We start from the raw sequence: 26,908 nt of genomic DNA on the forward strand, positions 1-26,908 counted from the left end.
ACGCAGAGTACGGACAAAAGGCTCCGTCCGTCTACGTATTTAACGTTGAGCATAATGCGGGATTTATACTATTACGTCGTGGCAATTTATACCCGAGGTTCACCCATTACGTCCTTGCGGCCCCGCCCTCGTCCACTTACGTCCACCGCAAGGGCCTGACGTGTGTCTCCCCCAAATCCTACACGCACGTCGAGGCGACGTAGCCCGAGCGCAGCAGCATTGGTTGTGATTGGTCCACTAACCACATCCGCTGGAGGCCGCTTTTCCGGTTTCTGCTCGAGAAACAGCGCCATTTTTAAACGTCTTCGAGTCAGCTGGTTGGTTTTGTAGCACATTGTTTGAGTTGTATTCAGTGTAGTTATCTTCTGCATTTGTAGCACATTCTTTCATTCAGCTATCAAGTCGATAGAATCCAGAGTGTAGAATGAACAACTTGGAAGAGCGTCTGGCGGAGGAAGTTCGCAAGCACGCGAACCTGTACGAGGTGTCCGCGAGAAATTATAAGGACCGTCAGATGTCCACCAAGTCGTGGGAGCAGATCTCTCGGAACACCGGGTTGTCGGTCGATGAATGCAAGCTGAAGTGGAAGAATCTGAGGGACCGGTTCGCACGTGTGAAAAAATCAATGGCGACAAGCAGCGGTGATGCAGGCGGCAAGAAAGTCCCTCTAATTTACCATATGCTCTCCTGGATGGGACCGTATATCAAACACCGGGCCACCTCATCGAATTTAGAATTGCATTGAATTGCATCTCGACACGTAAACCCCACGCAGAACCATCACGGTCTCATGACGGCGTCCAAGCAACGGCGTGGTTCTTACGTGGCCATTACGTGATCACCACAGATGACCATAAAACAAGCTTAAACGAGCTCTAAGACGATGTGTGCTGACTCCGTGGCAGCGCCGTGTCCGTTGGTGACCCGCCTCATGTGCGCGGATCTGCGCAAAATCTCCACAAACTTGAAGATTGGTCATGGCCAAATCAAGGTTATAATCGGCCTTTACAATCACCAACTGTGTTTCCGGCTTCAGTTGGTGAGTTCGTGAAGTAGAAGCCAGTTCATTAACAGATTTGCATCTAAAAAGAAAACGGCAAGCAGACAGTAGAGGACAACAGTGAGCCGGTGAGAGAGACAGAGATTAATTGGAGAAAGAGAATGGGAGGTGGCTGACAGTCCTCAACTTCATTTTGGGTTTGTTTTGGAGAAAAGGGGGGCCATGGTGGAGTGCGGTAATCGTTCCTACATTGATGTCTTGGCAGCGGGTTTGAGCGTTAGGCCTAGCTTCATTACAAATGCCAGCAGTCTCATTACAGGTGCCACGGCTCAGCCATTAAGTGTTTCCTAAATTTGATTGATTGATTCGGCCACGAATCGAACCGAACAACGCTCCACGTTTTGATGCCTTCTAAAACAACCCTTTGGAAGCAGAAGGTTTGGAAGGACAGCCAAAATCTTTTGACCTTTTCGAGAGTGTTTAGAGTGATTACCCCCTCTGTGTTTACTCCACCGCCTCAAAGAATTTATGATTTAATGATTGGTTCCCTTTTATTGCTTTTATTCAAAACCCTCTTCCATCTGCGAGTGGAACAAGCTGAACCGTTCGTGAAATCACAACCAGAACACACGCAGCTTTTAAGTGGAAACCGTTGTGCGTCCTAATACAGTGGGCATGATGCATACTTGTGGGTTGGTCACATGTCAGCGATGATGTAGTCCGGCCGTAATTTAGATTATTAACCACAGTGCCCAGTTGCGGGAGATTTACAGGCAACATCATTTCCTCAAAGCCATTTCAAGTCTGCTTGCTGTCCACGGTCAGTCTCCACCGACGAAGTCTTTGCATCCGAATCAGGACGGGAAATCAAAGCAGGATCATCTCTTTCTGGAGTCCCACCTCAGCCCTCCTCTACCGTGTCTCCTCTCCTTTATGTTACTCTCATTTACAACAACTCCCCGTGTGCAGAAAGGCAACATGAACCGCCCCGAAAGATGGAGGCTCCTAAACTGCATCCCATACATCCAGAAGAAGAAAAAATGTAATAAAAAATATCATTTAAATATTTGCAATGCTTCAGATGTACCGCTTCAGACACTGAGAACATTTCTGCATTGGACATTTTAGCATTAATATATCCTCATGGCTTCTTTCTTTCCTTAAATGCCCCCCCCCCCCGTTTGTGTTGGTTGAACTAAGTGCTCATAACGATTCATAATCAAAGTGCTCAGTGCTGTTTATCACCGACCTCCCCTGAAGAGATTTCAGTTACAACCCTGACATAAACCATGCAGTATTACAAGCTGGGGAACCCTGTAAATAACAGGCCACTCATTACACAGAAAATCCAAGTATTGCACAGGTGAAAGATGTAATTGAACTATGATGATGCATAAGTCCTAAATATATGTATAATAGGGGTTTTAGTATATCCTGTTTGTTTCCTTGTCATTATAATGTGCTGAGAAACATAATAGACACCAAACACTGTGCTGGACACATTCACAAATCACATTGTGCCAAACACAAGTGGTTTGAATCTTTTGTGTTGAAGGGCTCACTAGTAATTATCTATTAAGCGTGAATAAAAGGTGAATTTTTAATGTGCTGCTGAGTAACATAACCACAGTAAATATAGCACCACATTCAATATTCATCTTTTATTTAGGTTTAACGGCAAATAGTACCCATCCCAGAAGCACAAAGAATTCAAAATTAGACTGTTTGATGCAGATGACACTTAACAGCACTTTATAATGACAAGGAAGCTGACTAATGATAAAAATGGGAGCTTTTCTAAGCAACTAACAGCTATTATACTTCAATCACATCTATATTATTCATATACTACTTGGTTACTTCTGCGTATGAATGGCTTGTAATTTCGGAGCAAGGCAAATTTAGCTGCATAGCACATTTCAGCATCAAGGCAGTTCAAAGCATTAAGTGTTACCTACAAGCTGTGTGTTTTAGAACTTTTGAGGATTTTTTTCCCCCTCCATGGTCTATAGCTAAAAAATGTACTTCCAAAAAAAAAGCAAAGAAATCGGCTTTTCTGATTCGTGTAGTTATAAAAATGTAATTTCCGGGGCCTGTGCAGCCACTGTAAACACACACACACACACACATATATATATACACCCCCACTACCCACCCCCCTTTCCTCACCTGGAGTCACAGCGGCAATCAGGATGGTTTCGTTCAGTTCCTCTGAAACATCGCGGCTCACTGAATTGCCTTTTCTTTTTTTCTTTTTTTTTTTTTGGTACAGCGGATGCATACCCCCCAGATGTACAGACACCTGCTTCCCACCACACCCAGCCGACCTCCCCCTGGCCCCGTAAAAGACCAGTTAGTGACACGCTGGCAGCCCATTTATTTTGACGGCCGCCCCAGACTGAGCTTGCTCCCCCATTAAAGGAGGACGTTGCTTGCCAGGGGCACTAGGTGAGCCGCCGTGAGTCATGGCGTGCTACGGACATGAGGGAGACAGCCGGCGCCTCTTGGGGAGCTAGCACGCTATAGACCGCTGGAATTAATAGGCAGACCCTGTGAATGGGAGCCATGAACATGTGCCTCTATGGTAGCCAAATAGGGCATAGGAGGAGGAAAAGGAACTCCCTGAGAGCCCACATAGGAGAGAAGTTCTCATGGAAGGAAAGAGAGGGAAGAAAAAAAATAAAGACATGTTTATTTTAGAAGCAGGTGAGTGGCTCTACTGCTAGGTCAACCAGGACATTATCGTTCATACCATTTCATTAACCTATCCTGAATAAACAGCTATTACCGAGGGCACTTACAGTAATGTAACTTTTTGAGGGTTTTTTTTTTGTTTTTTTGTTGGTTTTTTTTTTGCATTTCGTTGCTAGTTATCATCAGGGAGAACATCTTGTAAACAGTCCAGTGGATTTCAAACACATTTCCACAAACTGATTGGGAACAAAGTTGCCCTTGTTGCCATTGAAGTTGGGGTGGGCTGCTGCAGGAGTACTCTGCATTTGATTTTGGTCTACTGAATTCGAATTGGACAGCTTTGGAATTTTTTAAAAAAAAATTTAAAGAAAATTATCAGATATTGTAACTTGGAAATCCTCTATTAATGAAAGCATGTTCGGTTGTCCTTGGTGCGACGTGTCCCAGTTGGCCTTGTGTTGGAGAAATGACATGAGAGGTGAGAAAGTCCACAGTGGAAGGGTGGTGAAAACTTGTTTATTTACTATTTGACTGGAAAAGTTGGACGGCACAAGTCTCCTCTGTTGTTTTAAGCGGAGAAGAGGGAGACTAAGAGTGTCTGTTTCTTACTGAAAAAAATAAATAAAAAAACCGAACCACAGTTGAAAACAGCTATACATATAAAAAGCGTGCCTACTTCCAGCAGCTTGTTATTGTCTGTCTACCATGAGACGGTTACCACAGAGATGTAAACATAGACAATGAACAGAGAAAAAAAAGGAAATGAAGATATTTCCCATCTAGGCAATGTAACAAATCTTTTGACATAGTGGCCCTGTTGCAGACAATGGCACACTAAAGCCTTGGCGTGCAAAGAGGTGGACGAGTCCGGCCAACAAGCCTCTTTTAGTCTTCAAACGTGCCCTCTTGACTGTACGCACTGGCCAAATTGCCTCTTTGCTGCATGTACAGTGACACTTGAAGCAGGAGTAGACGTTAACAGGAGGGAGAGGAAAGTAGCGGGATCTGTGTTTGTTTTTCTTCGCAGAAGTCTCCTGCTTTGGGGTAAAGACCCCATGCCAGAGAGAGAGAGAGAGAGAGAGAGGGGGATTTCTACTACTGTAAACAGGAAGCAGTTGGGCTTGGATCCAGCCTCGGTTCCTAAGCTCCATCTTGATTGCAAGATGCAGGCACGGAGCAAGAAAAACAACCCCTCCACCTTCTCCACAATTTTAAGGCAGTGGACCAGATCTAGATGAAGCCGGGTTCTGTCTGTTTGCCAACATGCTTTTAATTATTTCAACAATTAAAGGGAATCAAACGAGTATAAAAAGACATAACAGGAGGTAAAACAGAACAGAACAGACCAAATGACAGAAATCTAAAAAAAATTTTTTTTAAAAAAACAGCAAAAAAAAAAAAATGACAGAAAAACATTTAAAGTGGTGTTCCTGTTTAAATATGGTAGACAGGGCCAGTTCCAGCAGCGGTGTATCGCTGGAGTGACTCGTGTCTGTTTGTGTACCTTTTTAGTGGAGAGTGTCGATGGGCAGCAGTCCCCTCCGTCATACTGGCAGTAGGCTCGGTTGTTAATGGTGTCACACCAACCATCCCCTCCAAATGGCTAGACACAAGTCATAAACAGGAAACAGTATTAGTTATCATGTAACGTAACAGAGGAGGCCTTTTTTATTCATTTATTTTTTTGCACCTTTGCCCCGCCTTATGTCCACAACATGTTTACTTGGTCCCAGAGAGGCATATCAATAATGCTTTCCATTGCACTGAAATACCAGATAGCGATATTGGCAAACACTGGAGTGAAACTCGGCAGTGGCACGCAGATTTGTAAAATTTGAGTTATATAAAACTGAAAATGCTCCATAATAAAAGCCTTTTAATGTTTTCTCTTTTTTGACTAAATCTTGAGGGCATCCCCATCGTGCCAACAATACAAAGAAATAAGAGGTGAGTGCCAGAGATACTTTTGGCTTTCCCCTGCGGGCTGATGGAGTCATTTCAAAGACTTCAGGTTATACCTGAACACAACGCAGGGGGAGAGAGCAGCTGCTGGGAAGATTTCTGCAGAGTTTTCTACTCACATCAAAGAGCCCCCTTCTCCAAGAATCCCTGCTCCTTCCAAAACTAACCTGCCATGTCATAAATAAATCAATTTAATCGCTCTGTTTCTGACTAAATACTTTTCCAGTAATTACACCAGTTTCCTGGGCCAAATCAGTTGATATTGGTATGTAAATCTTCCAATTAGGCTTCGTGTCTCAAACAAGCATGTGACTACAGACTTATTCAGCCTGATGCAAAGTTTTGTTTGGAGCCGTAACAAATGCACACTGTAATTTAATAACCATAAGCTGTTTTTTTCTTTTTTTTATTTGTGAGGCGAACTGGTATACACAATCTCCAAAGGTGATGTATGGGAAAATACATACAGGATAGCCGTTTAAACTACTTCAGTGTTATATGCATTATGTCCAAGATCCTGAAACACTCTTGACCCACATACCATAAAGTGAATTCTTGGGCTCAGGTTAATTGGCAGGTTCAGGTTTTGTGAAACACCGTCTATATTAAGCATCTTTATTTCAATCATTTTCATTCCAGGCTTTGAACCTCAAACAGAACTATTAAACTGTTAGATCAGCTTAACAGTCAACTTATTTCAGCATGACCAAATTAAATTCAGACCAAAATTGAAACACTAATATTTTCTAATATTATTCATAACTTTAATCGTCATACATTTTGTACTGTCTCCACTGGAAAAAAAGAAAAAAAAAGAAGTCAGTTTTTTTTCCGTTTTTCTCGTTTTAAAAGAGGGACCCCCCCCCCGCACGCGCGCCAAATTCGGCTTCTCTCAGTCAATAATTTTTTTCTGATACACGTCATTTGCATTTGATGGTGATATATCGCATTTGCATACAGCCTATCAGATCAAATCATCAAAATATGAAACCCCGCCCACCCTTACCATCAATCATTGCTCGCACTTGTCACTCAAATGTCAGCTTATCAATATTACTGAGGACCAGACTACTACCTCTCAGTTCTTGACACAATCGAGAACAGTTAAGGATAACGGTAGTATAAAAGCCCAATATTAATCATTTACAAATAAAAAATTATTACTGAATATTCATTATACTGCGTTCAAGGTTTTAAGACATGAAAAGTGAACTCTGATTACTGAGTTTGGTCTGGCTTTAATTGTTACAAACATCACCTTATAGTGAGTCCATTCACATGTAGTGAATTATTTGTATGTGGACTGACGTCCTTCCACACAGCAAGAAGTCAATACTGTGCAATATTCAACAACTGCCAAGCTCTTACTCAGAGAGATTGATAAACCCAGATAGGAATTCTGGTGAACAAGCCTCTGCCAGGATATATACATGTATTTTCTTTTTATCATGTTTAAACAACTTTTTTTTTTCACAACCCGCTGCCCAGAGTGCTCTCCAAATAGTTTTGAGTGTCAAACATGCCCTCCTTTCTGTTTCATGTGTGAGTGATCGTGTTTTTCATTTGATAAAGAAGACAGTTGTAGGAATCTGGGGAGGTTTAACAGACCACACTGGTGGTGAAAATGCTCCACACATGGCATGATGAATTGATGTACCATTGGTAGCCATTTCCAGTAAAAACTATGTCGGCAATTTTAAATCTGACCTTAGAAAGTTGATGTATTTTTACAGTCACATCTGTAAAGGTTAAAAAAAATGTCAGGGTTAAAATCAAGAAAAACCTCATGTTAGAGAATCTAACTGAAAGAATTGAGCCTACTTTAAGCATCCTACTTCTGGTACTAATAAATATTATGAATGCAACAACAACATCTGTTTAATCCCTGTGAATCACACATCAGTACACACATTCTTGTATTTTGCCTTCTATTTGGACACCGCAGGTCCAAATAGAAGGTGCATCAACAAAAAAGGGATTAACAAGTGAACTGGTAAATCGATGACGAATCTGGGTGATGTAATGAATCCGGTAATGTAAAAGTTTTTGTGACTTTTCCGCGAAGTCAAAGCACATTGGCCAGCTACAGTGTAATCCTCCTGAGGTACTCCTGGGGTTCGGAGCCTTACTTAACCATTTACTTTTAGTTTACAACCAGAACGTACCATCTTCTCAAGACTGACACATTTGGCTAACCTTCGGTCAGCTTTAGACCATCTCCAACCATCCTACTTCTGTAAGGATACTGTAAATTACTTGTTTCACCTACATCTAGAACATGGACTTGTCTGAACACCAAGCTAAATAATCATCCACAGAATTAAAATGTTTGTACTGGGGAGTAACAGTAAGATACAAAGTCTTGGACATAGAACGTGATGAATATTAAAATTTGATTCAAGGTGTATTTAGTTAGACTCCTTAAAACTTTGTTACTTCTTCCCTTACATTCGGAGTCCCCAAAATGTTAGTCTCAACCTACTACTACTACTACTACTACTACTACTACTACGAGTACTACTACTTTCGGCTGTTCCCGTTGGGGGTCACCACAGGGGATCATCTGTTTCCATCTCTTCCTGTCCTCTGCATCTCAGGAAAATATACTATTAATCATTTGTGGGCATAAAAACAGACTAATTACTTTTTGTTCCAGACCCGTGAGAGTACAACTGACTGACATGATGGTGCATTGACATTATCTGCAAATATTAACCTTTCAAAAATATCTCGGTATTTCAACTTTTAAAAATTAAACTGAGATGAAGAGGGCATCCGGGTAGCGTAGCAGTCTATTCCGTTGCCTACCAACATGGGGATCGCCAGTTCAAATCCCCATAGACACAATTGGCCGTGTCTGCGGATGGGGAGCTGGATGTGGGTTTGTGTCCTGGTCGCTACACTAGCGCCTCCTCTGGTCAGTCGGGGCGCCTGTTCAGAGGGGAGGGGGAACTGGGGGGAATAGCGTGATCCTCCCACACACTACGTCCCCCTGGTGAAACTCCTCCCTGTCAGGTGAAAAGAAGCGGTTGGCAACGCCACATGTATCAGAGGAGGCATGTGGTAGTCTGCAGCCCTCCCCAGATCGGCAGAGGGGGTGGAGCAGCGACCGGGACGGCTCGGAAAATAGGGTAATTGGCTATGTACAATTGGGGAGAAAATCAAAAAACAAAAAACAGATAAGTAAGAAGTTCAGCATAATGACAGGAAGTACATTTCAGCATGGGGCAACTGGCTCATGGTACGGAAGCTGAGAATGGCCGTGCTTGCAATCATTTTTTTAATGGCGTTATCTTGAGATCACAAGTTAATCATCTCATTATCTCACAATAACCAAGCTCATTTTCCCGAGATAACGAGAAAAATTATCTCGAGAAAACAACTTTTTGCTTCTTGAGATTACAGGATAATTATGGAGAACTCGAAAATGAGCGTCTGGTTCAGTTGATCACTGCAGTCACGCCATCTAGACTTCGAAGAAGTGAAGTCGCGTTATCGGGACTTCATGGTGCATTCAGGTGAACCTCATAAACTCTGAAATCCACATTTGAATGGCCACGAAGCTAGTTTAAAAGGGGAAAGTTTCCATTCTTTTCGTATTTTCCTTTGTTGAAATAATACATCTGTCATTACTCTCTTGTTCTTTCACTACAGCATTTTTTTAATAATCACGTAGCAAAGCAAAGCCAATTGCCCATTCTTATCAAATTGTTATCAGCAAACTCAAGCATATTCTTGTACAACAGGTCTCTAATAATTAGATGCTAAAGTCATACCCAATACGCATACACTGCCATATAGGGACATTTTAAAAATCGCATAAAACAATATAGCCAAGTTATTATCAGCAAACCCCACCATGGTCTTGTTCAACATGTCCCCAAATTCCTCTGTGATGATTTTCAAGTTGTTTTTTTTACTGCAGCATTTTTTAATAATTAGATGCTAAAGTCATAACAAAATCCCATTCATTCCTACATAGACAGATTTAAAAAATGGTATAAAAAAATGTGTAATTGCCTGGCGGCCTGTCCAGGGTGTCTCCCTGCCTGCCGCCCAGTGACTGCTGGGATAGGCTCCAGCATCCCTGCGACCCTGAGAGCAGGATAAGCAGTTCGTATAATGGATGGGTGGATATTAAAAAAAAAAAAGGAAAAAAATCAAACCAAATTTTTATCAGCAAACTCCGATACATTTTCTCTCTCTCTCTCTCTCTCTCTCTCTCTCTCTCTCTCTCTCTCTCTCTCTCTCTCTCTCTCTCTCTCTCTCTCTCTCTCTCTCTCTCTCTCTCTCTCTCTCTCTCTCTCTCTCTCTCTCCCCAGAATTTGGTTTTATGTCACCATTTTGGCCTTTCACCTGGGAACATGTTGAACAAGAATTTGGTGGAGTTTGCTGAGAACAGTTTGATGGATGCGTATTGGGTATGATTTAGCATCTAATTATCAAAAAATGCTGCATTAAAAAAACTTGAAAATCATCACAGAGGTACTTGGGAACATGATGAACAAGAATATGGCAGAGCTTGCTGATAGCAATTTGATTTAATTATTTTACGGAAATTTAAAGATTGGAAGATATAGCACTGAATGGGCGATTGGCTTTGCTTTGCTGTGATTGTTATAAAACGCTGTAGTGAAAGAACAAGAAAGTAATGACAGATGGATGTATTTCAACAAAGGAAAAAAAATAGAAACTTTTCTGCTTTAAGCTACCTTCGTGGCCATCCGAGTGTAGATTTCAGAGATTATAAGGTGCACCTGACTGCACCATAAAGTGCCGATGGCATGAACACACCTCTCCAAAGTCTAGATGGCATAACTGCGGTAATCAGCTGAACCACTCATTTTCGAGTTCTCCATCACTATCCCATGATCTTGAGATTCCAAAAATCATTTTCTCATGATAAAATAACTCGTTATCTCAAGAAAACAAGCTAATTATCTCATTATCTTGAGATAATTAACGTGATTTTGAGATAATGACACTAAAAAAACAATTGCTAGCATGGCCATTCTCAGCTTCCGTACTCGCGGCGCTTCAAGCCCAATTATAGACCAGTGAAATCATCCAGGAACATTCATGCTGCGGTGTGGTTACTGCCCCTTTTTGGGTGAAAACAAAACCTTTGAATTTGAATGGCAGCTAATTGAGTTTGTAGGTATGTGACAAGGAAATACATTAAAACAACAACAACAAAAAAAACGGTAAAAGTAAAGTTGCAATGACATATCAGGAGAGTTACATTAGTACTTTGGCGGCTGATAACAGGTGCCAGTATTTAGATATACTTATATCTTAGCAGTATTGGTGGTCAGTCTCCTTTAAGCCAAACATTGGAATGGATTAATGATCCCACTCAATGGTCGGAGGTGTCATATTTTTGATTTTGATTTTTTTGATTTTGCTACACTCTATTGATCCCCGTAGGAAAATTATGCTCTGCATTTAACCCATCCTAGGTGTGTAGCTAGGAGCAGTGGGCAGCCACCGTGCAGCACCCGGGACAAACTCCAGTTCATCTTGCCATGTCTCGGTCATGGACACAGACAGGAGTATTAACCCTAACATGCATGTCTTTTTTGATGGTTGGGGTAACCGGAGCACCCGAAGAAAACCCACCGCAGACACGGGGAGAATATGCAAACTCCACACAGAAGACGACCTGAGATCTCTCCCAAGGTTGGACAACCCTAGGGTTCAAACCCAGGACCTTCTTGCTGTGAGGCGACAGCGCTAACCACCGTGCCACCCAAATGTCATATCTTGATATTTACAGCTACGGTACCTCATCGGGTCTCCGGGTAATGTCAATTTCTCTCATCTATGACTTTTTTCTGTCTAGAGATAAATATATGTAGCTCCCTTCTGTCTGTCTACTTTGTTTACTTTACTGCTGTTAACGTGAAACCTGGCGATGCGGGAATACAGAGGGAGCATAATCCGAGTGTAGTGGATCCTTTACATGAAAACCTGCATGATTAAGGCAAAGGATAAACCATGCTGTATAGCCGACTGTATCAACTGAACAGATTCATATTTTAACTATACAATCATTAGTACTGAACAAATACATTTATGGTTTGTGGAATTATAAATGTATGAATGTATGTTAATAATGTTAATCATGCAAAACTTTGTTGTAGAACTTCGTTCCCGTGTCCTCTCCCCCTTCAGCAGCCTGCGCTAGCTTTTGATGTGCTTTCACAGCTGATGCTGAGAGATGGGCATATTATCATGATGCTAGCTTTATTAACCCTTTAATCTGCATTCCTATGAAGATTGCCAACACTTGGGAGACATATGAGCACTTCGGAAAGCAGGGGGTTAAAATCGTCATAGCCTACTTTGTATATTATGCATCTAGCTGCATTTGCTACTTTGTGCAACCACTGCAGTAAGCACGCTGATATTATATTGACTGGGGTCATTTTCCAATCTAATGATTTCTTTGCCTTTTCGGTCTTTATTGTATTGTCTATTATGTACAATAATCCAAAATCCACAATGATAATTATAAAATGTAGACTAGACGTATGTGATGAAGTGATGAAGTGTTTGCTGCAGACAAACAAATTTGCTATTGAGGGTCCCACAAGTTTCCTTTCGAATAGCCTAAAGCCATAAAATCCATCTTTTTTTTGCCCCCTCCCTTCCCTTACTCGGGAGCAAAGGGAAATGAATGTGGTTGTGTTTTATTGTTGATGGTGCAGGACACAACACAGCAACTTTTAGGCATGGTGACAACCTCTATCTCCTATTTGTGCCAGTCAATTTTACCGCTTTGTTTTCATGTCTACTTGGAGTTGCCGTCACGTTGCTCTGGTCTATTCAACCACCAAACACTCACATATTATTAATCCATTGAACAGGTCAGGTTCTGTCAAACCAGTTAGGCCATGTCCTCTTATTCCCAGATGGCGACTTAAGTTTGATTCTTAACATATTAAAACCAAACCGCATTGTTTTTGGAGCAAAATGTTCACACACACACAAAAAAGAAAAAAAAACAAACCTATCAACAAAAATGTACTTTCATATTCCATAACAAGAGTGCAGCTATTTAGCTAAATTAGTTGCACTCTAGTTTTAACTGTAAGTGTAACAGGTGCAAATAATACTTTGTGAGCATGCATTTCACAGGTATACTGGAAAGATCTTCCACTTTGCCATGAGTGAATTTGAGTTAAACTACTACATATGCATATTAGGCCAATTTCCAGGCTAGTGGTTAAATTTAGATTTACAATACCACATCATATGTTACAGAAAGAGATTTCGTTGTCTGTAAAACTGAGCTCAAGCTGAGATTCTGTAAAAAAGAAAAACATACAACTGTCCCTTTTTTGAAACCGTATCTTCTTTTTGTTTCGGGTTGATACTGCAATACTTGACAGCAGCTCAAGTTAGTTAGCTAAGGCCTACAGGAGGCCAGACCATGGTTTAAATAAACTGACTCCAGGATTACTGCCAAAATGCCTCTGCTTAAATGACGCATGCTCTGAGTCAATGCTTTGATAAGCTTGTTGTGACACACCCTCGTCACATACCTTGTACCAATTTTATCCACCATCTATTTTACTTCCTGTAAGCTTGGAGAGACGGTATTAAAGAAATAATTCAAAAGAAAATATATCACTGAAAAGTCTATTACTAAGGCATTGCTCTTCTTTGGATTGGTATAAAAAGTAGTTAAGAGAAATAAAAGTGATTACAGACTTGGCCTGGCGATTTTTTAAACGCCGCTGGTGAGATGCCTTAGCTGACCTTTACACTATTCATCAACCTTTTTTTGAGAGAGAGAAACAAGAGCGAGCAATAGAGAGAGAGAGAGAGAGAGAGAGAGAGAGAGAGAGAGAGAGAGAGAGAGAGAGAGAGAGAGAGAGAGAGAGAGAGAGAGAGAGAGAGAGAGAGAGAGAGAGAGAGAGAGAGAGAGAAAGCAATAGCATCTGGATGAGATCTGGCACAGAGCACTTGCAGCACATGTGGTCTCCTATAATTTACAGTGTTGGAGGAGCGAGTTATAAGCAACTGTTCTGCCTAGCAACATTCACGGGAAGGTGGAAAGGAAAAATGTAGTGCTGGCAGGTAGAGCGAATAACTTAATACCGTGAAACATCAACAGTTTATGTGTTCCATCGGTAGTTCCAGCCTTCGTAGAAACCAACGGCTAAACGCCAAGTAAAAATCTATCTGGGTTTATAATTTCTGATGATCCAGGGTAACCGCTAGAAAATATTAATTGATCAGAGGGCAGATAAACTGACAACCTGACAACTATAGATTATAGAAAGCAGAGCTTCAGACAGGTGTTTAGGATGGCAGAGATCTATTTATTATTATCTTTTAAGTTTATTTTTATCTTTTTATTATTGTTTACATTTATTATAGTCCATCAATACAATGTCTTAGCAAAGCACAGTGTACTCAGATTTTCACATTGATCTATAGCATCTGTAGCTTAGGGAACTGAACTGTCTTTTGTGTTTCTAGTGGTATTTGAATGGCCAGATAGAGACAGAAGTTCAACCTATTATCTGAAATCTAACAAGAGTAATGGTAGAAATGTAATCTATGGTATAATTACAGGATGTACCACCTGCTGTGAACCTGCCTAATACTTGAATACACTGTCCTTTAAGGCTAGCTAGAAGGCTAGCTCAGTAGTGGGGGTTGACCTGGATGACTTGGAGGCAGTTGCGGAGGGGAGGATAAGGAGTAAGATGGCAGACATCTGATGAATTCCTCCCATCCCCTCCACGACAAGATAGTGGGGAAGAGGAGCACATTCAGTCAGACTCATTCCCCGCCGGCAAACCATGAAACACCTTGGCCAGTCTATTGTACCAACAGCCATCAGGCTCCACAAAAAAGTCCATCCCTTACCCCAACCTCGCCACCCCTCCTCCTCCCGCAAAAGGACTGACTAGGACCGACTCCTTGACCCCCTATCCCCCGCACAAAGACTGACTAGGACTGACTCATTGACCCCTGCATAAGGACAGACTAGGACCAACTCCTTGACCTCCATAGACCGCCACTGAGCCCTCTGACATATGATTAGGCTGACTTGATCTAGTGACCCACCTGACCATACCGTACCTTTCATATTGCACATCGTGTACTGTTTTACAGTGTACAAGTTGCTACTGTTCACATATGTATGTGTATGTAAGGTATGTGACATATGTGTGTATATGCTATGCTATATATCTATATATACACTACCGTTCAAAAGTTTGGGATCACCCAAACAATTTTGTGTTTTCCATGAAAAGTCACACTTATTCACCACCATATGTTGTGAAATGAATAGAAAATAGAGTCAAGACATTGACAAGGTTAGAAATAATGATTTGTATTTGAAATAAGATTTTTTTTACATCAAACTTTGCTTTCGTCAAAGAATCCTCCATTTGCAGCAATTACAGCATTGCAGACCTTTGGCATTCTAGCTGTTAATTTGTTGAGGTAATCTGGAGAAATTGCACCCCACGCTTCCAGAAGCAGCTCCCACAAGTTGGATTGGTTGGATGGGCACTTCTTTGAGCAGATTGAGTTTCTGGAGCATCACATTTGTGGGGTCAATTAAACGCTCAAAATGGCCAGAAAAAGAGAACTTTCATCTGAAACTCGACAGTCTATTCTTGTTCTTAGAAATGAAGGCTATTCCATGCGAGAAATTGCTAAGAAATTGAAGATTTCCTACACCGGTGTGTACTACTCCCTTCAGAGGACAGCACAAACAGGCTCAAACCAGAGTAGAAAAAGAAGTGGGAGGCCGCGTTGCACAACTGAGCAAGAAGATAAGTACATTAGAGTCTCTAGTTTGAGAAACAGACGCCTCACAGGTCCCCAACTGGCATCTTCATTAAATAGTACCTGTTAGAGCCTGTTTGTGCTGTCCTCTGAAGGGAGTAGTACACACCGGTGTAGGAAATCTTCAATTTCTTAGCAATTTCTCGCATGGAATAGCCTTCATTTCTAAGAACAAGAATAGACTGTCGAGTTTCAGATGAAAGTTCTCTTTTTCTGGCCATTTTGAGCGTTTAATTGACCCCACAAATGTGATGCTCCAGAAACTCAATCTGCTCAAAGAAGTGCCCATCCAACCAATCCAACTTGTGGGAGCTGCTTCTGGAAGCGTGGGGTGCAATTTCTCCAGATTACTTCAACAAATTAACAGCTAGAATGCCAAAGGTCTGCAATGCTGTAATTGCTGCAAATGGAGGATTCGTGGACGAAAGCAAAGTTTGATGTAAAAAAAATCTTATTTCAAATACAAATCATTATTTCTAACCTTGTCAATGTCTTGACTCTATTTTCTATTCATTTCACAACATATGGTGGTGAATAAGTGTGACTTTTCATGGAAAACACAAAATTGTTTGGGTGATCCCAAACTTTTGAACGGTAGTGTATACACACACATATATATACAGAATATATGTGTAGATGCTGATCTCATATCTATGATGTTGTTTAGTATCGTTAATGTTAGGTTTGGTATTGTTCTGATCCCAAGGTGACTGACCTCTACTATCTATCTATCTCTCTATCTACCTCTGTTACTCTACCCCGTTGATGTCTGTTTTTACCCTCTTTTCTGTTATCTACACCTGAATTTCCCTTCGGGGATGAATAAAGGTTATTTTTATATGGACTGGGTCTACATTGTCTGTACCTGAAAGTCTCTCTTTATTCACATTTCCACTTTCATGAGAGAGGGACATTTGAATGGTGAAACCAAAAAAGGGATGATATCATTTATTTGAATTCACCAAGACAGTCTATTTAATGGAACAAGTAGATATGTTTTATACTAGACTTAGACTATGGACCTACATGTAATCTATCGGTAGTTTTTGTTATCAAGAGATAGTAAGTTTGCACTGGGGTGCTTTGCAATGAAAGAGTAAAAACTCTCTGCATCGTAAAACTTCAATGTTCATAGCATTCACCAACGGATGGATCATAACTGAATGTTTCATTTGAGCTACATCCATCAGAAACTTACTCAGTTACTCTGTCATAAAACGGGAATACTTTTTTTTCCAATCTGTATTTTTCAAAGGAGGAGCTGGATAAAATGATGGTAACAATTCTTTGTTCAATACTTTCGTCAGCATGTCATCTGATAATTAATTTATTTTCTTTTGCAAGACAACCCATTAGACTTGGCTAGCTTAACAACATTTGGCAATGCCAAACACCCGGGAATGAGGGCACTTTGGAAAGCTTTGAAAAGGATTCTTGCATGTTATGAGATTTTGGAATAACAATTTCTACCTGTGTTTTATCATCATGAAATGTGAAGCACATTGCACGTAAGCCCTGGCATCTCAGCAGTGATGACACCAGGTTTACAGTATGTCTGCTCTGCAGGAGAATTAAAAAAAGCCTGTTTTCATAGTCTATCTCAACTAAAATAAATCTGATAACAGATGAGAAATCACAAGTACCTACTGACAACCTCAAAAAGGCTGCTGACCACACACACACACACACACACACACACACACACACACACACACACACACAATAAAAAAACAAAAGGGCGTGTGGGTAGCGGAGTGGTCTATTCCGTTGCCTACCAACACAGGGATTGGCGGTTCGAATCCCTGTGTTACCTCTGGCTTGGTCAGGCGTCCCCATAGACACAACTGGCCATGTTTGCGGGTGGGAAGCTGGATGTGGGTATGTGTCCTGATCACTGCACTAGCGCCTCCTCTGGTCGGTCGAGGCGCCTGTTGGGGGGGGGGACTGGGGAGACTAACGTGATCCCCCCATGCGCTACATCCCCCTGGTGAAACTCCTCACTTTCAGGTGAAAAGAAGTGGCTGGCCACTCCACATGTATCGGAGGAGACATGTGGTAGTCTGCAGGCCTCCCTGGATCGGTAGAGGGGGTGGAGCTGCGACCAGGATGGCTCGGAAGAGTAGGGTAATTGGCCAAGTACAATTGGGAGAAAATCCAAAAAACAAAATAAATAAATAAATAAATAAATTGGTTCAGTCATTCAGAAGTAACAGGGTCCTAGTACCAACTGCATAGAGAGACTGGGTTACAGTTGAGTCCAACTCCTCGTCAAATTTACTCCATGCTTTGCTGCTTTTTAATGACTTACTAGTCATTAATCTTGGTCAAATATTATTTCATTTTAAATAAAACACACATTGAGTGACAACGCTGATGCAGTTGGGGTGGATCAGTGGTTCAAGGGTCTGGTAAATCAGGACAATTCATTCCATAAGAAATATAGACTTGAGAGAGAGGAAACTGATTACCCTGTAATTTGAAGAGTTACTGTATTGATTTGTGCGGAGCACATCTGGTATTTCTAACCGTTTGCAGCCACTTATATATTTTTTACCTCACATGACTGGATGCAGTGGACGTGTTGAGGGTCGGGGTGCCACTTGGTCATCCCTGTGCAGACGATGCTCTGAAAGACGACACACGAGAAGACAGCAGTTCAACACAACACTAACAAGAAAATAAATGAAAAAATTGATGATTTCTGTGGTAGAAGTTTGGGAAATGTTCGAAATTTGAGGTTTTCAAATGAATCTGTTTGCATTTAAGCAACTTTTATATCAAGACGAATGTCCTTAAGAAGGAGATTCTTCAGGACATGAAGTGTTTTGGGGATCACACTATGGGTGGTGGGAAAAATCAATTCAGAAACCACGATACTAAGCCGTGACGATTTTAATGTCGCAGCACAGTGAACAGATGCTGTGAAGAGGTCTGATGTCATGATTTCTACATTTGTGTTTGAATTTAAATTGTTTGAATGTTTACAGTACAAAGACATGTAGGTCAGGTGAATCGGCCATATTGTCCCTAGGTGTGAACGTGTCTGCCCTGCGATGGACTGGTGGCCTGTCCAGGGTGTTTCTCCACCTTCCGCCCAATGAATGCTGGGATAGATTTCAGCATCCCGTGACCCAAATTCGGATAAACGGCTTGGATAATGGATGGATGGATAGATGTTTACTCAGGGAAGCATACTCATGTTTTAGGCTTCTGTAACACATCGGGGCTTAAACAAAAAGGGTTTTGTGGTTCATTTTCTTTGGATTGTTGGAGTTTTCACATCTTACTATGGGGAAGAGGGGGTGGAGCCTTAAAAAAATCAGAATATCATACCACAGTATTATTGTGACATTTTGAAAAATCACAATATGTATTGAATCATCACTAAAATGTCATTATAATGTCAAATTGGGAGGCAGCTACCGATTCTCAGCCATTTTGTGCCCTTCGATGCACATTCAGCCAGCAACTAGCTTCATTCATTTTGATTCACTGAAGAAATTTTTGCTTTTATAGTGATGATCCCCACTGAAGTCAAACTCTCCTAACATTTACCAATACACAGAATAAATATGATGTTACGCTCCCTGTGACTTACTCTAGAATGTGATACACAATGGAAACCTATTCAGACAAGCTAATATATATTTACAAGTATGTTTGAATACTTAAAATCAAGGACTAATTAGATTCTGGGTTATAGAGGTGTCAGCATATGAGAGTAGCAGGGTGTCATGTTGAGTACAGAAACCACCCTTTCTCCAGCGCAAACACTATTCAGCCTACTTAAAGCTCGATAAGACTGGATGCACTTTTAGCAGCTGAAGGTGCCTTTTTTCTGATAATTTTCAATGAGTTTGAAACTTTAGCACTCCAGCAGCGTTGCTGGTTTTGTGAAAGCCCTCTGAATGGAAAATAAACCTACTTTGATGCACTTTGGACCAAAAAGCACCCTACGTCACTACCAGACTATTCTCTGCTGTCCAACCAAATCAATACATAACATAGGCAAGACCATTGGGTCCTGTTGGTAACTGCTGTAAACAACAAAAATGTGCCCAGATGGATCTTTAGTTTGGTTCTCAACACTTGCTTTTGTTGATCACTCTCCAAAAAAGGGAAGAAAAAAAATACAAAAAGAAGGCAGGAAAGAGACCTCATGTTCTCAAGTTTCTTTGGGACATCCAGACTGATCATGCCTTTAAATTTCTTTTAGTATGACAATAAATCCCTATTACCTCCAAAGGAGCTTTTGTTTAGCTGACCTTCCTGTCAGCCTTCCATGGGGTTGAGGGGAATTAATAAAATGAGCATTTTCCTACGGGGATCAGTAAAGTATTTCATTCTCACATATTATTATGTTGTTGGGTTAGACAGTCCAAAAACTTGTCTTTCAGATAGTGGATTTAGTTATATAATATACAGTCATGCTAATTCAGATTGATTGTGTTTAGGCGGAGTAGCGAGGATACCAAAATTATTATCCCTAGGACCCCCCACAAAAGACATCTCCGGCAAGTATCCGATAATTATTGTATTTGACATTTGGCACCCCCTTCATTGTCATTTAATGATAAAGGCTACAACTTGAACTATTTCCATTTTGCATGGTAATATTATGATAAAACAAACACATCATGCCAACGTTCACTTTTCTCTGCCTTGTGTTAGTAAGAGCCTTCGGCCTCCTGCCAGAGAAAAAATAAACTTTTTGGGGATGCTAAGCTCACTTCTGGGATGAGGTTGCAGTTTTATTCGATACCTAAACATACAAGATGGCTAATGAACACTTGATTGACTAATAAAGCTGTACAGAGAAACTCAACTCTCCCCTGTGATTTTCTGTGCTGCTTGACCCAGCGAGGGAGACCTGAGTCTGCGGAATTTGAGATAACACAATCCCTCGAAATCACAAGGCAGTGCCAGAGATGTGGCGCAAGTCATCAGACCACCGTCCAACTATTTAACCTCAGAAGGGCGGGTTAACTGGCTGGCTAACTGACCACCCAAAGGAAAGACGAAACTAGATAGGTGTTTACGACAGCGTTAACGTAAAAGCTTTTGCGCAGATATGATGTTGCGAAACACCCCTGAGAGAAAACAACGGTGCACTTTCACCCTGACCTGAGTTATCTGGAAGTTTGGATCACAGCGGCTTACTATATACACAGTGTGTCTGCCTGCGTAAGTGTTTGTGTGTGTATTCAATTCTTGAAAGGGTTGATATCACAAAAAAAATGTAGTCTTGGTATCTGGGATTTCCAGCGATGTAAAAATGATGTAATAATAACTAAAATGTATGGTTATGCATTTATTCACACACACACATGCAAAAATAATACCCAAAAACCTACGCAAACACTTGATTTCTGGGTGTGTTTGTTGACATGGAATGGAAGAATTCTCAAAAATGGCATGTTTATAATCTGCAAAATTATGTTTTTCTTGTTTGCCAGGGAGCAAACTCAATTACTTATGCACACACTGGAAAAATTCTACATGTCAGAGATTTGTGGTATGTAATGATTACTTACAAAATCCAATGGTGGCTTTTGAAGTAACGTTTTCTCAAAGGATCTTAGCTAACATAACATCTCTGTCATTATTAGAAGGTTTCAGTCAAGAACTGTAAGAAATTTAAATTTAGATTTGCCAAAGCAAGTCACCAATTGGTCGGAACTTTAAATCTGACTTATGTATAGCACAGCGGCAGCTAAAATGTTAAAGATGAATGTCAAAAATACCACTGTTAAGACGGGCATCTGGGTAGCATAGCAGTCTATTCCATTGCCTACCAACACAGGGATCGCCGGTTCGAATCCCCGTGTTACCTCAGACTTGGTCGGGCATCCCTACATACACAATTGGCCGTGTGTGCAGGTAGGAAGCTGGATGTGGGTTATGTGTCCTGGTCGCTGCACTAGCGCCTCCTCTGATTGGTCGGGGCGCCTGCTTGGGGGAGAGGGAGAACTGGGGGGAATAGCGTCATCCCCCCATGCACTACATCCCCCTGGTGAAACTCCTCATTGTCACAGGTGAAAAGAAGCGACTGGCGACTGACTCCACATGTATCGGAGGAGGCATGTGGTAGTCTGCAGCCCTCCCCGGATCGGCAGAGGGGGTGGAGTAGCAACTGGGACGGCTTGGAAAATAGGGTAATTGGCCAAAAAAAAAAAAAAAACAGTTATATATGTTATGCATGCCCTTCATATTAGCCACTGAGTTTTTCTTGAAGAATGTAAGTCATTGTCCTGAAAGAGGTCAAGGGGGGGGGGGCACTAGAGAATGGTGCTATTTCTGCTTAATAGAAATTGTGTTAGGTGGTACAGCCAGCAAAGGTACTCAAAATACTCTGCAGGAATCACTGGCTTGAATATGACTTAAAACTTAAGATGTGTCTCTCTCTTTGCACTTTTATCCCATCCTTTCTTCCACTTGCACGACATACAAGTCAAACAAACAAAACAAAACACAAAAATCCCCCAGAAAGCTATTTTGAACATTTACGTTGGTGAACCAATTGTGTACCTCTGGTGCTCATGTCATCAGACAAAAATCTGCCTATTGCTTTAATACAATATGGGTAAAAGGATAACCAAAGCCTATCAATAAAAATGAAGCAGTCTGGTGTGGAGGCTTTATTTTTGCAGTAATAGATTTGCATTGTTGATCAGACTACCAGCTGTTTTGGTCCATTATTCATCCTGATTAATCTTTTTTGGTGGGAAAAGCTCAATGCTGTTTATCAAAGGACCAACTTTCACAACTGCATGAATCAGCCACATGGCAACGATAGAGAAAAATAACAAGTCTTTTGCAAGATCTGGAAGGAGTTTCTGAATGGTAGCAAAATATGGAGACATATCTCCAACAGATGAAACCATTTAAATGGATATGGGATCTCATATTTTGCTATATTATGCTGAAATGTGCCACACTGTCAGTGGTATCTATCAGCAGACTGAGGAGCTTTACAACAGAAGGGACCAGAAGCTGTGAGAGGTTCTGGCCAGCCTGAAAAAAAGCAGCGAGGGTCACTTTTGTTTGGTTTCTGTATGGTGACGTGTTACCTCTTTGCAGCTATTCAAAAGGAAAAATAAGATATTCACAAGATGTTCATGAGCTGCGCTCTCACCACTGCTGGTGTTGCTGTCTGTGTACCCATGAAAATCGATTAAAAAAATTGCTACAACCATTCTCCCTACTGTTTTTGCTGTTCTCAAGTACTTTGTTATGAGTTTATTATATCATTCAAGTGTCATATCACATACTGTGCAATTTGACACTTGAATGATATAATACACTTGAATGATATAATAAATGGGTTGTGCTGATAGTGTGGTGTTGGAATTAGATTTCTCAAACGAATCTGAATATAAATCGGGAATCAGTTACATTTATTGTCATTTCATGTACGCAAGTACATGAAATGAAACAAAATATTGTTTCCCCCAGCTCACAGCAGTGCAACACAAAGACAAAAACACATATCCAAAACCTACAAGAACACGTATACAAAAAACCCCACATATATCCAACATATCCAAAAAAAGAAAAAAAAATCACTGCCCAAGAGAGCAAACGCCAGCCAGGATGACTGCTGGAACTTCCAGTCTGCAAGGGCTAGCCATTAGCTTAGCCTGCTCCGCAATAAAGTGAATTGATCAAAAAAAGATATGTTAATTCTGACACTACAGAAACAAAGGATTTTGCACTTTGGCTACAGATGATGATAGTAACATTCTTTAACCTGTTTTCTTTAAGGAGTAAATGTTTGCAATGTATTCCATCAATCCATTATCCAAACCACTTATCCTGCTCTCAAGGTCGTGGGGATGCTGGAGCCTATCCCAGCAGTCATTGAGCGGCTCTCCGCCTGTGCAATGTATTATTGTGTAAAAAAAAAATCATATCAACAAATTAAGTTATCATATTAAGAGGACAACACAGAATTGAACTGTATTTAACTCTGTTAGGCCTATTTCACCCTAAAGTGAGCTACCTCACGTTCTCCAGCATCTCACCTCGACCTTGGTGGGCAGCATCCAGTGCTTGACAGAATCAGCTGTGGTGCCGTTAGACAGGACAACTGGGTCACAAAGATCCATGTCTGGAGCTACAATGCATGTTGGGTAGCAAACAGCACCTGCAATGAAGGAGGTGGAAAAAATGTTTTAAAAAAATAACACACTCTCCTCTTTGCTTTCATTTGCATTTATTCATGTGCAAACAGAGAGGTAAAAAGAGACCAACAAAACGTCAGACCACTCCATCATGTGTGGTTCGGGTGCTTGGCAGCCATTACGTGAAAGAGTTTTAGCACCTGCTTCTATGCTTTGTGTGTGTGTGCGTGCACGTGTGTGTGCGTGCGTGCGTGCGTGCACGCATGCATGTGTATGTGTGTGTTTGTTCGCACGCACTTAGTTGCCTGTGTGGGCCATTTGTATGTTTGAAAGTTTAATATGTAAGATTGACATCCATGAATGCATGAGAGACCTGAGTCAAAACAAAAACAGAGACTGACATCACCCAATTTCCCCCTCACCTCTACGAACAACACTACACCCACATCCCTCAGAAAGAGAGAAAACATTATCAAATCATCTCAAGGGTTTTTTATAGCACTTGCACAGTAGCAATAGGTGCCGGCAAAGAAGCACGCTGCCTGTTTTTTTTTTTTATTGAGTCCACTGGAAATTAAAAAGGTAGGCACATTGTTTTAAACAGAGAAAGACAGAGGGGAAAAAAAGATAAGAATAAATCTCCATCTACCCTAAAATGGAAGTATGTCAACTTTGGAGGAGGGAGGTCTTGCCTATTTGGCTGCATATTGACTATCAACCAACAATATAGATAGTTCATATTACTAGTTACAGTGCATCTTAACATCCACTGAACATAATAAATCACACTGAAGCATGGAAAGTAGTCAACTAAACAAATACTGGTTAATAGGTGAAAACTGTTGTCCAGGACAGTTTTTTTTTTTTTATTTTGAGATACTTTATTGATCCCTGTGGGGAAATTCGTTCTCTGCATTTAACCCATCCTAGCTGTGCAGCGAGAAGCAGTGGGCAGCCGCCGTGCAGCACCTGGGGACCAACTCCAGTTCGTCTTGCAACGCCTCGGTCAAGGGCAGACAGGAGTACTAACCCCAACATGTATGTCTTCCTTTTTTTTTTTTTTTTTTGATGGTGGGAGGAAACCGGAGCACCCGGAGGAAACCCACTGCAGACACGGGGAGAACATGCAAACTCCACACAGACGACAACCTGGGACGACCCCCAAGGTTGGACAACCCCAGGGTTTGAACCCAGGACCTTCTTGCTGTGAGGTGACAGCGCTAACCACTGCGCCACTGTGTTGCCATTATGTTAATATCAATGGTTTTAGTTTTACAAATTACATTAGAACCAAAATTGGGACACGCCCATGATAACCCAAACTGCAAGTGCAAGATAATAACAAAGAAAAAATAAGGTGAGATCCTGTCAAAGTAGATGGCGCAGCTCAGTTTGGCTATTAAGGACAGAACTACGCATTGGTCTCTAAGTGGAAAAAAACACAGAGAAACCTTTTGTATACAGAGAGTGGACAAAATACCAAAACATCACATTAAAAAGATATCTAAGCCAAATTGGCGTTTGAGAAGTTGCTAAACAGGAAACAGGTCATACTGATTGAACGGTAGCCATCAATATGTATCAGCTTCAGAGGACTAACAATGGCCACTTAGTACGCATAATTTTCCGAAGCAATGTGTTGCAAGTTCCAGAGTTCAGATAATGTCCCAATCGTAGCCATCACAAAAACTGGTGAATTCTTTAAACTGGAAAGAGGAGCAATTGCAAAAATCTTGACAGACGTAAAACCAAACACAGATGAAGCTATATCTGCAAACACGAACAGTGGTCCCCAGCCAAAGCTAAACAGCGAAATAACATAGTATATTGTTGTGTTTGTATTACTTTGTCCATTACTTCCACTACCATTCTCTCCATAACTCTTTCTTGTCAATCAGCAGAGGAAACGTTGTCCCTGCTACACCAAGACCAAGGGAGCTACCGTATATGACTGTTTTTGCTCGTTAAATAGAAGTTGATGGTGCTCTCTAAAAATGGAAACAAGGACTGTTTATTTGAAAATATTACTCTGCTGCCTGTGTCCGTTTTCTACTGACACCTATTTCCTATTAAGATGACCCCAAGGCAAAAACTGATGTATCTATACTAAAATGGCCAACACTTATGAAAACATGCATAATCATGGTCTCTCCAGAAGGGTAATACTTTGTAGTTTGTCAGTTTTAAACTAATTATTACTGAAATAGAGCGGCATACACTCAAATCACAGAGTAAATTGAATTTTATGTCGGCCTTAAACAGAAATCATTATTTGAATGAAAATAACTTCCTTTGGCTTTCTCTCTTGAATGAATGAAAGCCACTTTATCCGACATTGTATTCTTACAACAAATTGTATTCTTACAATGAATTTGTTCTCTGTGTTTAACCCATTCCTATTGTACAGGAGCAGTGGGCAGCTGCAGCGCCCGGGGACCAACTCCAATTCTTCTTTCCATTGCCTTGGTCAGGGGCACAGACAGGAGTATTAAGCCTAACATGCATGTCTTTTTGATGGGAGAAAACCGGAGCACCCGGAGGAAACCCACAGAGACATGGGGAGAACATGCAAACTCCCCACCGAAAGGTCCTGGGACGGCCAGAGGTTCAAATCCTGGACCTTCTTGCTATGAGGCAACAGTGCTAACAACTGGGTCACCATGCCCCTCTTGAGTCTATGACTTAATGAAGCTATTGCCATAAGTCTCACCACTTGCTTGTTAAAATAAAATTTGAAGCTCAAATATGAGCATTTTCCATTGTTTTTAAGATGGATATGTGCAGATCTCCAAAATGCTCAGTTGGAGTCTCCAAATAGCCACTTTGTCCCAAATGATGCTACAGGCCTTCTGGAGTATCTAAACGGTCCTGTAGCCGTATGGTGCAAGTGAGAAGGTCAAACTCACCAACATCCATCCCCTGGTCACAGCTGTACTCCACGGAGTTCAGATCAGGGGGAGGAGAACAGGAGCCCTCAATCCCTGAACACATGGTGAACTGAGCGGTCCACTCTCCCTCCTTGGTGCAGCGGATTATACTCTGATTGGCAGAAAACACAAATACTCTTGAACCTAAATTCATCTTGTCACTTGTTGTTCCACTTCATTACCTAATTCATGCATGCTGCAAAATGTTATCCGAAAAGATCCGCATATTTTGTAGTTACAATGCTGCTTCACTACTGTTTAATAAAAAAACTAATGAATTGTTTGGGAAATTATAGTTGTGTCTCACTAATTACTATCTGTTACTGTTGTACACCAAGAAACTGTATCAAAAACAAAACAAAACAGTAGACTCTGGCTCCAGAAAA

The 26,908-nt window shown here is 41.2% G+C and overlaps 1 protein-coding gene across 1 annotated transcript in view; it reads right to left on the reverse strand.

The window, feature by feature from the left end:
* The window catches only part of pappa2 (pappalysin 2), a 125,654-nt gene that overhangs the window by 5,447 nt on the left and 93,299 nt on the right, over positions 1-26,908 (reverse strand). Inside the window, exons 24-27 of the mRNA XM_056293861.1 lie at positions 26,502-26,634; positions 23,497-23,618; positions 18,027-18,098; positions 5,199-5,297 (exon numbers count right to left, since the gene is read on the reverse strand). Coding sequence (XP_056149836.1) covers positions 5,199-5,297; positions 18,027-18,098; positions 23,497-23,618; positions 26,502-26,634 — 426 coding nt within the window. The remainder of the gene's footprint in view (positions 1-5,198; positions 5,298-18,026; positions 18,099-23,496; positions 23,619-26,501; positions 26,635-26,908) is intronic.

The sequence above is a fragment of the Lampris incognitus genome, chromosome 14 (genome assembly GCF_029633865.1).
Source record: "Lampris incognitus isolate fLamInc1 chromosome 14, fLamInc1.hap2, whole genome shotgun sequence".
Lineage (NCBI taxonomy): Eukaryota > Metazoa > Chordata > Actinopteri > Lampriformes > Lampridae > Lampris > Lampris incognitus.